We start from the raw sequence: 15,270 nt of genomic DNA, 5'->3' as shown, positions 1-15,270 counted from the left end.
AAAATGGAAGAGAATATACTGGGGACTTCCTAGGTATAAACTTCATGGGAGTGGGGTGAGAAGTGAAATGGGTGTTTATTTTATTGTTTTTCCTTTAAACTCTAAAATTATTTTATAAAATACTCTTGATTTCAGTAGACAATAATATATATACAAAGTTAACTGATAGACTCTATATGTCTAACATACAAGTAGCTTCGAAGAATTTTTTAAGTCAAGCATAGGCTAAGGTAATAAATCGTCAGTTTATTGAAGAGAAAATTCATGTTACTTATAAAATATGAAAAGGTGATCAACCTCATTAATGACCAGAGAAATAGTCATTTGAGTTAGATACCCATCAGATTACTTCCACCAACCAGTGCTAGCAAAGATGTGGGACACACTCATTCATTACAGATATGATTGTGCATCACTGCACTGAAAAGTCCATGCGCACTTATCTCTACCAGAGCAAAAGTTGTAGTCTTTCTACAAATACATCCTGAACATAGAAATACAGTTGATGGTGGAGGCTCACCTTGTTTTGTAACTCTTAGTGTCATAGCTTTATCCCTGATATTTTCCCTGGTTTCCTTCCCTGAGCCTGTTGATTTGCTGGAATTATCTTCCACAGACTGGTCCTAAGCACAAGTCTTCCAGAAGACGTTTTAAGGTAAAAAATAAGTACTTAGGGAGTACAAGATACTAGCGGAGGCAAGAGAAAATATGCCAAGCCTGCTAATTCATCAAAAGCAGTTGTAAAGTTGGTGAAGGACTTACACTGTGATTTTGACCTACTTTCAAAAGAATGAAGGCTTCAGAAACTCTCATTAACTAACCTAAATTGTGGATTGTAATGGCACTTTTATAGAAATATACTTGTGTGAAAAGCCCTCTGTCATCTCCTCAAGAAAAAAAAAAAATGTGTATAGACCTTACTTGGTTCATAAGAAGGCAAAAGAGCAGGAGCATATATTTTGGAAATATAGGTTAATACTTTGTAGTCCACTGTTTGAGTTTATAAGGCATAACTTAGCTGTCTGAAAGAAAGTGCTTTATAGTCAGAGAGTGGATCCCTCACACATGAAATCTGACTAAAATTTTTTTAAAGTGGCTACATCTTGTCTAGATTATTTCTCTTTTCCTTTTCCTTCTAAAAGCAAATGTTTCATCTCAAATTGGAGAAGTATTACATGGATGTGAGTTGTGCTTCACAGTCCATTAGCAGTAATATAGAGCAAAATGTGGTTAGCAGTGATTAGCATTAAAATGTGAGAATTCCATCTTTTCTCCAATACCTCCTTTGCTTGCTACTGCGTCTTCTTTGGGATTAAGCTTCCAGCTGTAGTAAGCAGGACCAAGAAATAGGGGGTGGGTAGTTTCCTCTCCAGAGACAAACTCTTAAGCGTTCCCATTTTTTTAATTTTCCTGGATTGATCATGCTTCTGGGTAACTAGAAAGGAGCAATTAATTGAGCTTTTATAAAGTATTAACTTTATAAATAGTTACTAGTATGATAACCATTATTAGACATTAACTATGACCAGATGAAAGCAGTGCCTCACATTCTTTCCTTCCCTTGATAAAAGTTTCCAGCCTTGAAGAGCTTCCTGTGCCTTCCATGTTCACTAGTATTAATCCATTCATTCATGTATTTATTCAACAAATAGTTATTGTGCACCTGCTCTGCGTCCGGCATTGTGCTAAAGGCTGAATATACAATGATAATATTCCATCCTTTCCTGCAGGGAGTTTGCAGACTAGAGTCTGTTTGTCTGTCTCTCTGTCTCTGTTTCTCTCTCCCTCTTTGATTTATTGCTTGCTTGTTTGTTTGGTGACAGACCCTGTCTCTCTGACACCACACAACCACCACCATCAATAACCAGGAAGCCCCTGTACTTTCTGCCTTCCACTCTCAGGCTCTGTTGCACCTTGAAAGATAGCAAAGAAACCTATCAGTCAAGACTCTTTACATTCTGTGAAATCCTTGAGTTCTTTGCCATGTGAGACGAATCGACTATTCAGAGCAGGACTCAACAGAGGTTAAGTGTGGTTAGCCTGATTTACCTGTGTGTATGTGTTTATATGTGTGTGGTTCTTACAATTCACTGGCTCCTTAATAAAGGAACTAGAATGGGATTTGTACTCACAAGTACAAACTTCATACGTAACATGCCACTCCAGGAAATTCTGGTCCTTCTTCAAAGCTCAGCTTAAATCTCACCTCCTTTAGTGGACCCTTTGCACACCCTCCCCATTCCCGGGCAAAGTGAATTATTCTCTCTGATCCCACAGAAATTTTCACAGTTACTTCTGCTTCTGTCACTTTGTGTGTGATAATAAGTGATCAGGTTGTCAAGTGTGAGCCAGAGTTTTCTCACTTGTCTGATTCATCTTTGTATTCATGGCCCCTAGTAAAGTATATGCATATAATTGATATTAATAAGGTTCTTGGACAAATTAATAAGTATGTCTCTCTAGATAATCAGTACAAGTCTTCTAGAACTGAGGTCGTCAAACCAAATTTGGCCCCCACCCGTTTTTTTTTAAGGTTTATTTATTTATTTATTTATTTTATTTAGTTTTTGGCTGCATCAGGTCTTAGTTGCAGCACACGGGATCTTCATTGAGGCATGTGGGATTTTTTGTTGCGGTGTGCGGGCTCTTCGTTGTGGTGCATGGGCTTCTCTCTAGTTGTGGCGTGTGGGTTTTCTCTTCTCTAGTTGTGGTGCGCAGGCTCCAAGGCGTCTGGGCTGTGTAGTTTGCAGCACGCGGGCTCTAGTTGAGGTGCGTGAGCTCAGTAGTTGTGGTACATGGGCTTAGTTGCCCCGCAGCATGTGGGGTCTTAGTTCCCTGACCAGGAATCGAACCCACGTCCCCTGCATTGTAAGGATTGTAAGGTGGATTCTTTACCACTGGACCACCAGAGAAGTCCCGCCACCCCCCTTTTTTTTCCGATGAGATAAATGCTTTTATTTATTTTATTTATTTATTTATTTATTTATTTATTTATTTTTGACTGCACTGGGTCTTCGTTGCTTCACGTGGGCTTTCTCTAGTTGTGGCGAGTGGGGGCTACTCTTCGTTGCGGTGCGCAGGCTTCTCATTGTGGTGGCTTCTCTTGTTGCAGAGCACGGACTCTAGGCACGTGGGCTTCAGTAGTTGTGGCACGTGGGATCAATAGTTATGGTGCACGGGTTTAGTTGCTCTGCAGCATGTGGGATCTTCCTGGACCAGGGCTTGAACCTGTGTTCCCTGCATTGGCAGGCGGATTCTTATCCACTGTGCCACCAGGGAAGCCCCTGCCAGCCGTTTTTATAAGTAAAGTTTTATTGGAGCACAACCACACTCAAACAGTTACATACTGTTTTCATACTACAGTAGCAGAGTTGAGTAGCTGTGGCAGAGTCAGTAGCCCACAACCTAAAATGTTTACTCTCTGGCCTTTTACAGAAAGTTTGCTGACTCCTGGTTTAGACATACATTTTCTTCCACTCAACATTGCTGGATAAACTCTGAAAATGTCTTAGTCATTGGTTGCTGTTTATCAAGATTTTTTAAAGTGATATACCATTACTTTTGGTCTAACAAGGTACCACAAAGGTAATAATTAAGTTACAGCTGTAGTTGATTACATTCCTGGGGCAAATTCTCCGTTCTTCAGTTGAACACCTAAGTGAAGTTGGGTGTTTTCTAAATTGCACCAGTACCACATTCACAAGTCATAATTCTGTTGTCATATTTGTGGGACCTCAGTGGAAACTAGGATAGAAAGAATCCCATTACAACTGGCTAAATGATAAACATCTAACCCCATTTCAGTTAAAATTAGAGAAAGTAAAAGATTATTTCTAGAGGTTTGTTAAGCAAGTTATATAGCAATAAAGGGCATGAAAATATTTTCCCCCGTCTGTTCTTTGAGTAGCCTAATACTAAAGTTTTAGTCTCTGGACTTACATAGCAGTGGGCCTTTGTTCAGACAAGGTTGAATAAATGAAGTACTATCAGTTTTCTATTTGTGATTTGTTCATTATTCTAAGTGTATATGTGGCTGTTAGCACATTGCCTAACACAGAACATGTCTTCAGAAATATTTGTTGAATTAATGTCCTTGCAAGTAGAAATCTTTACAGGATTCACTTATTATTATGTTGCATTAGGCCTTTATACATATAGAAATAGTAAATTTTATCATTGCTCGGAGGACGGCGAGGTTAACCCTAGCTGAGATTGGTAAACGAGACATGACAAAGAAAATACAATTAGAGTAACTACTGAAGGACTGAAAAAACAGAAGAGATAGGTAAGGAAGGCATATAAGGCAGGGAGATGGCATTGATAGAGATAGGCACACGTAAGATGAAATGACAGGAGTGGGGCTGTCCCAGCCTGCTGGAAGCAGTCTGTTTATTCAGGTTAGAGTGATTGCTCGTAAAATTGAACAGGTAGGTTAGGTCTATAGCTCTAGAATTTAAATACCTTAGATACCTTATCATATTACTAGAAAACCACAAGATGCTTGAGCAGAGGAATAAAAAGGAAAAGACACTAGGTATGAGGAAGATGAGTTAAGAGACCCTGAAAGGTGGAGGAGCAATAGACAATGACAGGGAAGAATGATATGAGAACTGTTGAAATGTATGTAACTTGACGAGATCAGGGGGAAGAGAGTGAGGAGGTCAAAACTGATCACAGGGTTTCTAGCCTCAGAAAACACGGTCTTGTCATTGATAGAAAGTAGGAAATCAGAAGCATTATGAGGGAAAGGTGATTAACTCATTTTTAGTAGAGGAGGTCTTGAGCTCGAGAGAGAAGCCAGGGGCTTCCCTGGTGGCGCAGTGGTTGAGAGTCTGCCTGCCGATGCAGGGGACACGGGTTCGTGCCCCAGTCCGGGAGGATCCCACATGCCGCGGAGTGGCTGGGCCCGTGAGCCATGGCCGCTGAGCCTGCGCGTCCGGAGCCTGTGCTCCACAACGGGAGAGGCCACAACAGTGAGAGGCCCGCGTACCGCAAAAAAAAAAAAAAAAAAAGAGAGAAGCCAGGGCTGGGAGGTAGATTTCATTTCAGAGTCCCCAGAATAAAAGAAGAGGTAGTCAAGGGTCTTGTTGCAGTGAGACTAAGAAGAATGCAGTCCCAGAAAAGGCCTTAGTATTTAGCTCAGGAGATCAATCATTACCTTTGAAAATGAAGACCAGGTTGCCAAAGATTAAAGCTGGGTCACCCAACGTGAGGACTTGGACTTCTAATTGCTCGTCAAGGTAGTAGTGGAGAGATTTCAAAAAGCCTAATGGAAATTCCACATACAGCTAAATAACAAACCAAAATGTCACAATTCTTTTTCTTTTCCTGAAATCATACCAATCCAATGTTGGTTTTTATGCGGACTAGAAGTTCTGAGGTACATTAACGATGGATTTGATTGATTTAAAGTGGGAAAGTGTATTATTACTTAATCTTGCCTCTTCGGCCTTTTGAAAGAATTCATTGAAGTGTTCCTTGGAACACACTTTGGCAAATGTGTGAGATAATGATGTGAGGTTGCCTAGCAGCAGGGTCTCTGATGGGCAGAATCAGGCTTTTAGTCCCAAGATGTCCACATAACTGCCACACTAATAGGTTACAGAGGGTTGCCACATACATTGCTTCATCTGGTCTTAGCACCACTCGTTAAAATATCTCCCAGCCACCTTTATTTCCGAAATTAATAAGGCAGTCTCCTTTTAACTTTGCACATTCCTAGCTGTTGAGAGTTGCTCTAGAATTTATTTGGAAGAATCCGGTACTTTCTTTCCTTCAGCTTCTGTTAAGAAAATTGAAATCCTGCTTTTTTTTTTTTTAATGTCCATTAGGAAAATCACCTTAGAATGAGTTTGTGCCATGTGTGTATATTTTTTTATGTGCCTGTGTCACATCTGTGGCTATTTAATTCAGTTACCCAAAGAGTAATGATGCAAAGAGCCATAATAAATATTTGAGGTTAGAAGTGGATTTTGACATGGACATATTTCTTACTCTTCTATTTGATTATGTACATTTCAAGGAATTGATTATTATAATCTGTGTATCATTAACTAAAACTATGAAAAGCTCTTTGCTAAAAATCCTTAGAGTATTTTTCAACATCCTGTGCTTCTTCAGAGCTTCGAAAATAGACTTCTAAATGAGAACTGTGTGCACATCATGGCTTGTAAGTTATGTGTGTTTAGAAGTTTCTCCTGAACTAGACAAAAAGCATAAGCAAAATTAACTGCAAGGTTAATTGAAAACTCTCTTAGGAGAACTACACTCCATGCCAGAAGGTTGCTGGATTTTCTTCTTAATTTTAAGAAGAGAAAGACACCAACAGACAATTGGGAAAGAGCAGTTTCATACACAGATATGCATCAAAGACACCCCTTGTTAATGATCTCAGATGACTGGATATGCTGAAATATAATGCCAAACAGCATTCTTTGCTAAATAGCTCCAAGTAGACCCTTAGGAGTTTCTACCTTGTCCAAGGTAGAGTAAGTGCCACCAGTGGAATCTAGTTCCTACAACTGACATTGAATTCCATTGGCAAAGCGTCTCCTCTGATTGGTTTTTGGCATCATTTCAAGGGTCCCCATCCCCCAGCAGCTGCTGTGCTTTGGAGTGCCAGCGTAACTCGGAGAGAGGCAGAGATCATTCAGCTGCAAGCACTGGGGAGGTTTTGGCGTCTTCCACATCATGGGAAGCCAGCCAAGTTGTGCTTAAAGCCAACTTCTAAAAAAAGACCTTTCAAAAATATAAATGTTTTATAGCTGAGCTCCTGCTTGAGAAGTCTCCCCCATGTTCTGTCTCCTCTATCCCAAGACTGGCCACAAGCCATTAGCAAGGGGCAGATGAGAAGGGAAAGCTTTGACTCTCACTTTCTCCCGAATCTCCCAGACTCTCAGGGATGACGTTCTTTATTGGACTTGGGACATATGGGGGAAGTGAGCTGGGGTCCTGTCAGAAGGTGCTAAAACCCAAAGGCAAGAAAGGCATGGAGGACAGAGCCCAGACATTTGAAGCAAAGAGTTGGAGCCAGAGAAGGAACAGAAGGAAAGTCATTTGGTCCCTGCTTTGAATGTAAAGAATGACTTGATAGTGTTTATTCTTGCTTATTTTTTTTCATTCCAGTTTATTTGAAGCTAAAATTCTTTGTGATAAGTATTGGGCTTCTGTCTAACAGGACCTCTCCTGGTTTGACTGAATGTTCCTCAACATAGCTATGTTTCCTGTATGTTAATAAAGGCATCCAGTATTTTCTTTTTACTGTTAGGAATTGATGCAAACCCCGTAGATTCAGAGACGCAATGACTTTTGACAGTAGCTTTTTAAAAATGATAATAATTGCTTTTTTCACATATGTGTATATCCTAGATGGTGCCAAAGGTCCCAGATCACTGAGGGCATCAAGTTTGTTGGTGGTGCGAGGAGGAAAAATTAAGCGGAAGTTTGTGGATCTGGGGTAAGCTCTTCATGAAGTTAAAAAGCAAGCCCTCTGTAAGAGAAGGATTAAAGGAGAAAATGTCAAATCCCCCTTTCTGACTGTGTGCTGTCATTATAGGGCGCCTTTGCGAAGGAATTCCAACAAGGGAAAGAAATGGAAAGAAAAAGAGAAAGAAGCCATTAGGTTTTCTCCAGGTAGCAGGTACGGGTGGGTGATTAAGAACAGATGTATCTCTGCATCTAAACTTTCTGGCCCCTTTCCATTGTTAACCGGAATTAGCGGTCGGTCGTTATCTCTGTGCTGAAGTGATACAGCTAGAGGTGAGATGAAAACAAATTGCAGTTGGTATTTGTCTTACTCCGATTGAAGCCTACACCTGGCCTCGGGTAGATCCATTGGCTTAGTTGCAGAATTATGGTCACATGAAGAGTTTTAATAAATGTTTATCTAAATATAGTATAAATGTATCTATGTGATGTGTCAGACACATTTCAGCTTTTTTGCCTGGCTACCCACAATTCTTGTGTCTTCTGGTTATAAGTCTGAAAGGGTAATTTTGCATTTAAGTATATTGTTGGCTTTCAAGACTGTTCTGTCCACATGTGGGTAAGAAAGACCAATGTCTTACCCACCAGTGTCTCACTGAACTCAGCTATTAAGTTGATTTTTGCTGGCGCCATCAACTATGCTTACTGTTCAATAGAGACTTTCCTATAGAGAAGTGAGCTTTGTATAGCACATTGTCAAGGTTTCCCAACTTTATGCTGAGATTACATAATTGTAAACTTAGGTTTATATAGGGAGACAGTAAAGCACAGAGCTCTCTCTGAAGTCCAACTGCCTGGGCTTGAATCAGCGCTCTCCCAGTTACCTTTAAAACCTTCAACAAGTTATTTAGCCTCTGTGCCTTTGTTTTCTCATATATGAAATGAGGATAATAAGAGTAGCTACCTATTAGTGTAAGGATTAAATGAGTTTTCATGTAAAGCATTTAAAATGGTACCTGGCACATAGGAGGCATTCAATAATAATAATAATGATAGCAATCTGCTATAATTCTTATTATTTGCAAGTTACAAAGAAGTTTTATATTTATCATTTCATTTGATCCTTACAATAAGATTGGGAGGGCAGATAATAATACCATACTTTATTGATGAAGAACTTCACCTTCATAGAATTAAATTGATTAGCCCATGATTATGCAACAAGCAATTAATGTCAGTTAGCTGGGGCTTGGCCTCCTGTCCAGATGTCTTTCCAACACTGCATGTCACCTCCTAGTTACTTAAGCATCTAATGATGTTTACATTTATTTATGAATTTTGGGAATCATCCCAATAGTATAGACTAAGGAAGAAACAGACAAAATGCTAAGAATAAAAGAATGTAAAATTATTTGGGGACCACCTATCCATTTTATAGGTTGTCCCCAGCTGTTTCCTTTTTTCTCTTTTCTGGCATACACCTTGGTGAGAAATTGTACCTTCTCCCTGGGATTACAGGAGAATGGGGGAGAGGGTGAGGGATGAGAAGAGAGAATTCCAAAATTAATTATTTTTGTTAGTCTGGGTTTCCTTTATGCTGTGCAGTGGAGAAAGGCAAGAAAGCTCTGTTTATATTAAGGACAGGAATCTCAGGAAAAATAAGGCCATAATGCAACTCAAGAGCACTTTTAACTTTGTGTGGTTTTAGAGTGAGAAATATAAAACAGTCTACTTTATGCCTTAGAATTAAGAATAGAAAACTATCAAATATGCTCAGGGGAATCCCTTCGGTCCCTGGGCTCCTGAGGCAGCCACTGCCTCTCACCTTTGGGGCCCCACCCTCAGTGGGACATAAGCGCAGGCATCCAACAGAGTGGAGGGGAGAAGCTTTGACTGAATTTCGTCGTAGGAGCCAGAGAGTTCTCACGCCCTTGTGTAAATTGCAGGTGAAAGTCAAGCAGGTCTTGACTCTCTTGGCAAATACTCACCTTACTCCAGGCAAAACCACCATAATCCAGGGTGGGTGGTCATCATCGTGCTGCTTAACCGCAGCCGATACCAGCTTTTGAAGCAGCAGCCAGCTAGGCTGCCTAGTCAGCTACATTTTAAAACATTAACTCTGCAGTCTCTCTGCACCAGTAGTCACAAACAATTCACGTGTACATTACAAAGTAGTTTTCAGTTAGAATCATAGTTTCATAATTATTTGTAATTACAGTAGAAGGTTGACAGGACTGAAAGGAATTCATGTAATTGAAACAGTAGGACAGGGAAGAAGGATTTTTTCAGTTTCAAAAAAATAAATTTTTGACGTATCACAGTAATTGGTTAACAGTAATCAAATCTGATGACAGCCTCCATTCTCCTATGTAGATGAATAATGGGCCAGAACCTTATTCAGAACATATTCCAGGAAGTACAGTTACTGCCCAGTAGGAGCATAATGCAGTTGAATTGGTTTCACAGGGCCCCTGAAGGTAGGTGGGTGGCAAGCACCATCAGCTGCAGGGTCCCACTGCAGTTGTGGAGAAGAACTGGGGGTAAACTCATCACTCCTGTGAGGTTTCCTCAGAAAAAGGAGGGAATGATTCACAAATTGAGTTAATAATCTTATCTTTTAGGCTTTTCATCCAGTTCTTATAAGATTGTAAAAATCTGATGAGGTCATTCAATCAGTGATAACCTAAGGCTACCGGCCTTGAAAGAGGCCAGACATTCTCTAAATGTGGTCTTGGTTTTAGTTTTTCCCTTCCCAAAGAGTAAAGAATTTACTGTATTCCTTGTGGAGACAAAGTGATTCAAATACATGACCAACATGAAACAAGTAGGTGAGGTTAAAATAAGAAGAAGTAAACCCTACAGACATATATGGTTTGGTTCTGTCCTTTTCAAACACATGCTCAGTGAACTTTCTGATTTAACCAGATAACATAGCAGATAACAAAAGCAGGAAACACTTAATCGTCAGAGCTTGTTCATCCCTTAAAGTACATACCAAAGAGTAAGATAAAATACTCTCCTTAGAGTAAGGAGCCACTGGTGTCAGTGGAGTGTCTATTTTTGGAGCTCTGTAGGAGAAGCTCCCAGTTTAGTCACTGAATGGAAAGCCCTGTGAGCAGATATGTGTATCTCAAAGCAAGGCTAGAGGGTGGCGCATGGGGAAATTATGGGGAAGGGAGATGGCGCTCCTCTGTGGAAGCAAATCTGCTTTCACCTTAGCAGTGTGAACAGTGGAGAAAACACTGAGCTGGAATCCAGTTATTCGTCCTGACTTTGCCATAGGTAAGTCTGAATTCCTTGGACTTCGGTTTCCTACCAAAAAATAAGTGTGGTCAACTAAAACTACATGGTCTGTAACTCCCTATCCATCTCTGCCTGCACTATCCAGCATGGTAATCTCTAGTCAGATGTGGCCCTTGAGCACTTGAAATGTAGCTTGTCTATATCGAGATGTGTTGTAGGAGAAAAAGCATGCTCGATTTCAAAGACTTCGCATGGAAAAAAATAGAATGTGACGTGTCTTGGTATCTTAATAATTTTATAATACTGATTACATGTTGAAATAATATTTTGAATATTTTGGGTGAGATAAAATATAAAAATTAATTTCACCTCTTTTTTTCCATGTGGCCACTAGAAAATTTTAGTTGACTTATGTGCTTCATATTATATTTCTATTTGACAGTGTTGATCTATATGATTCTATGAAAAACATACTCTTTTGATTTCTGACTCTTTATTTTGTTGGTCTGTAAATTAGCATGTATTCATTTGTTTGTTCATTCTTTTTTTATCTGTATGTACTTCTCTTTGTTCCAAATATTATTTGTTTATATACAAAAATATATATGGTACAACAGTATAATTTATTTTAAAAGTAAATCAGATAGGGTAAAACAAGATAAAGCAAAAAGTAAGGTTGGTACTTAGAACATCTTCAGCAGTACTTTCGTAGTAAATATAAGTGACCTCCAGTAAAAGCCAAGAGCATAATGTCAAGGCGATTAAGAGCCCGAGTTCAAATCACAGCTCTGCCACTTGTCCTCTTGAGCAAGTTACTTAACCTCTCTGTACCTCAGTTTTCTCATCAATAAGATGGAAACATATATTTACCTCTTCAGGTCATTAAGGGGATTGAGATCACATTTAAGCACATTTTAAGTCCTTAATAAATATAAATGGCTATCATCACTATTAACGCTTAAAGTAATTCTTATTGCAGGGATATAAAACTAAATATTTTCTGGACATATTTTTCTGGCAGTCTCATTCATGCAGGGGTGACTTTGGTAATATCTTGACGAATAAATGGACTATGTGGATTATAGTTCAGGCAATCCTTCATAGATGCCGTTTCTCTCAAAGAAACTTTAGATAAATCATGGTACTATAGTGAGTTTGAGATTATACTGCATGACAAGTATCTGGAGGGCAGTTCTGCCCTGTTGCTGAGCAAGGGCCAAGCCTCTGCTCCTGAGCTGGAGTTGAAACACACCCTTTCAGAAGAGCTGAGGAGTGGGATAAACACATGTACACAGAGAGAGAAACCCCTTTCTCTGCCTAAACCCGGTCCACAGAGGCACCCCAGAGAGGAGCCAGCTTTTTCCTTCCAAAAAAACATTTTAAAAAACAAGAAACAAAAATGTAGCTATAAATGCCGGTGGAGAATGGCCATTAGAAAATGGCAGAATAATTTGAGCCTGAAAAGTTTTAGGGTGCACATTACCAAGCCACTAGTGGCCAGGAACAGTGATGGCAAAAACTCACCACTGGAGAACTTAACCTTGGCCATGTAGCTCACGTGGGCTCTCCCCTTCACTTGATATTTTTAATGCCCAAAGGTAGTAGCTTTGTTCTTAAAAAGAGGATTATTTGGGTTATAAATTAAGAGTAATTTGTTAAAGTCTCCAATTTTAAAACCTAGCTTTTTTTGAGTTTAGCTCAACTTAGAAATCCCGTCATTTCGTTTTACACATCGAGTAAAATTTTATATGAAATAAAAAAGGTTTCACTTTCGTGAAAACCTTCGAACAATATTAGCTTAGCCTCAGGAGAGTAGACCTGTTCCCCCATAATTGTCTGTCCTGTTTTTAGCTGCATTTATAACTTTAATCTATTTAGTTTTCCTTTTAAGTAATTTCCAGTGCCTAAAACCTGACAAACTTACATTCCTAACAAATCAACACTTTCCCTACTTAAAAAAACTCTTGAAAATCCACTAAATTAAAATAACTACAGTGACTTTAAACATCCCAATACTCTTTATCAGTGTGGTAGTTTTACACCTAATTAGTTAAATCTGAAATCAGTTAAATATATTAAGGTAGACTCAATAGACAAGTTTCTTTCTCAGTTTCTAATAATACAAATTTTCTTTAAAACTAACCAGTATATTTATTATTCCTAAACTAATATTTTTGTTTTGATAATATGGATTTTAGTCACATGATCATCTTGCTGTTTCATTTTATATCTTCCCAGTATGGGGGAGACTCATTAAGGGAACAGTTTCTCCATCTCAAGTGAGTGTACGGGAGGAAAAAAATATATTTTTCCCTCTACACTCCTAGGTTCTTCAACTGAAGTCCTGTAAATTAGACTGACAGAAGACAGATTAACAAGGGAAAAGCATACAAATATATTTAATGTAAGTTTTATGAGACACAGGAGCCTTCATTAGGAAATAAAGACCCAAAGAAGGAGTTAAGCCTGGAGAATTTTTATCGTAGGTTTGATGAAGCATGGAAAGTTGTGGGGAAGTGTGATAGGACAGAAAGGTATGAGCCTAAGGGTAGTAAACTGGGGAAACTTAACCAGGCCTGTTCATTCATTTCCTCAGGTTCCTCTTGGCGTCTGTCCATCTATGGAATTAAGGATGCTCCTTTCCTCTGGGTATAGGGAGGGCACCTCTCTTACATGAGGGTCTTATGACCTGGTTCAGGGAAGATGGGGAAGGTCCTGCACCTGCCATTTCTCAAATTCCTTAAAATATTCATAGCTTAAAATATTCACTATGCCAAGGTGTGCCCTATCTGGGGGTAGCGTGTCCTGAACCCCATCATAAGTTAAGGTTAAGCACTCTACGCTGACCATCTCAAATGGGCTGTTAGTTATTGATCAGATATTTAGACCATAACTCAGGATCCAGAAGCAGGATATTTCAAGGTTGTTGGCCTGGCTGCAGATGGATACCTGCTTGTTATAGCTGTTACCTGTTCAGGTCTCTCAGTCCCCTTCAGAAGGGGCTGGCTTTACAACCTCCGTGTCCTTGGTGGATGTTACAACCTTGCAGAATTACTTCATCTGATTTGAGTAAATGGAGGTCTGCAATCCTTCCTCTGGTTGCACCTAACTTTCTTCAATTAACCTCCTTTACTACCTGCTTGAATTCTATATTCTGTTTATACTTTTTCTGTTCTGGAAGTTCCTGAACTCCTAATTATATTTTGATGACATCCAATTAGACTCTGAATACTTAATTGTATTCAAAATTAAAACAAACCAAAAAAAAAAAAAATCACCATGGAATGTTTACCTGAGCAACTTAATTTTGGGGTGCTAGCACCAGGGTAAACTGGTTTCAAGATACATAAATGAGTTAATTGTTTATAGAGTTGTTAATTATAAAGCATTTAAATGCCAGGAGGCAGTTACTCTCCCCACCTCACACCCCCAGCATATGGCATTTTCGGATTATAGAGACTTAATTTGAAGACATGCTTTCTCCCAGTTCCTAACAATAAAACAATCAGGGATATAGCAGTGATTTGTGAATCTGTTTTTTCCAAAAATGATAGTAAGTCATTAGTGTATAAGCTAAAAAAGAAAATGAAGCAAGTATAGAACACATACCTGTTTTGATCCTCTAGAAATTATTTTCAGATCTATTAAGTATTCATTTCTACCAATCTTGATTTTTCAAGGGAATTACTAAGGATCTGTATGGAGTTTATGCCCCTTGGCCCATAACCTGCCCTCAGAGTCAAAAAAGTTAAGAAGGGAGGGAGGGAAGGAGGGAAGGAAGAATTTTATGTTATTCTTAACAGATTTCTCCACAAAGTGAAACAGACTATAAGAGTGGTCAATAGTAGAATAACTGTTACCAAACCCTTTCTGCTCCTTTTGTAGGCCCGAGAGTTGTATATCCAAAAGGAAATTGGCATTTATTTTAGAAAGCTGGTGAGCTGATAGGTCTATAATTTTAAAGTAGTGAAGAGTTTGCTCTTTTAAATGAATATTCTATACTCTAGGTCCAAGCAAATGGAAGCATATCACTGTTCAGTTTTTTGAAGGATACTAGGAACCACACAGAGGTTTCATCAGCTCAGGGAGTTTTAGAGTCAAGGATACACAAAGAAGTGAGGGGGACAGGATACAGCCCCAGCAGGGGCACAGCCAGACCTCGAAAATAGTCTTCAAAATATCCCAGGATCTAGTGGTTTGCAGCTGTGAGGACAGTGGTTGTCTCCTTAGAAGCGGGCTTTCTTTGCTTTCTATGTGACTATTCCTTTGTTCCTCTGTTATCGTGGTGTGGAAAGCTAGAGCAGAAAGCCTCTGGATATTATCCAAGGCTGAGCTTCTATGATCTCATTCATCATGTTGGCCTTTGGACCTGTCTTTAGTGCTGGATGTACAAGTCCACATGGAATTTTTACTCTTGAGTATTTCCCTGGCAGTGAGAATTTTATGAAAGGGTTTAATGAGACATGGTCTGCAGGTTTTCTTTGAAACGTTACCTGGCCAGGATATGAACTACCAAAAGTCCTTTTCAGATAGGGCATTAGAATGACAACAATTTGGCAACAATATTCTTATTTCCTACCTATTAAAAGTGGTAGTGGACAG

The 15,270-nt window shown here is 39.3% G+C and overlaps 1 protein-coding gene across 4 annotated transcripts in view; it reads left to right on the top strand.

The window, feature by feature from the left end:
• PPP1R9A (protein phosphatase 1 regulatory subunit 9A) overlaps positions 1 to 15,270 on the top strand; it is a 317,021-nt gene that overhangs the window by 284,293 nt on the left and 17,458 nt on the right. For 3 of the 4 annotated variants that reach the window (XM_029233106.1, XM_029233108.1, XM_029233107.1), the window contains exons 14-15: positions 7,369 to 7,456; positions 7,556 to 7,639. The exons of the other annotated variant lie outside the window; for it this stretch is intronic. In XM_029233106.1, coding sequence (XP_029088939.1) covers positions 7,369 to 7,456; positions 7,556 to 7,639 — 172 coding nt within the window. The remainder of the gene's footprint in view (positions 1 to 7,368; positions 7,457 to 7,555; positions 7,640 to 15,270) is intronic. 4 annotated transcript variants of the gene reach the window in all.

Source organism: Monodon monoceros, unplaced genomic scaffold, assembly GCF_005190385.1.
Source record: "Monodon monoceros isolate NGI ecotype Baffin Bay Population unplaced genomic scaffold, NGI_Narwhal_1 Super_Scaffold_2, whole genome shotgun sequence".
NCBI lineage: Eukaryota > Metazoa > Chordata > Mammalia > Artiodactyla > Monodontidae > Monodon > Monodon monoceros.
The sequence above is the reverse complement of the archived record's forward strand: the minus strand, read 5'-3'. Positions and strand labels throughout refer to the sequence as shown.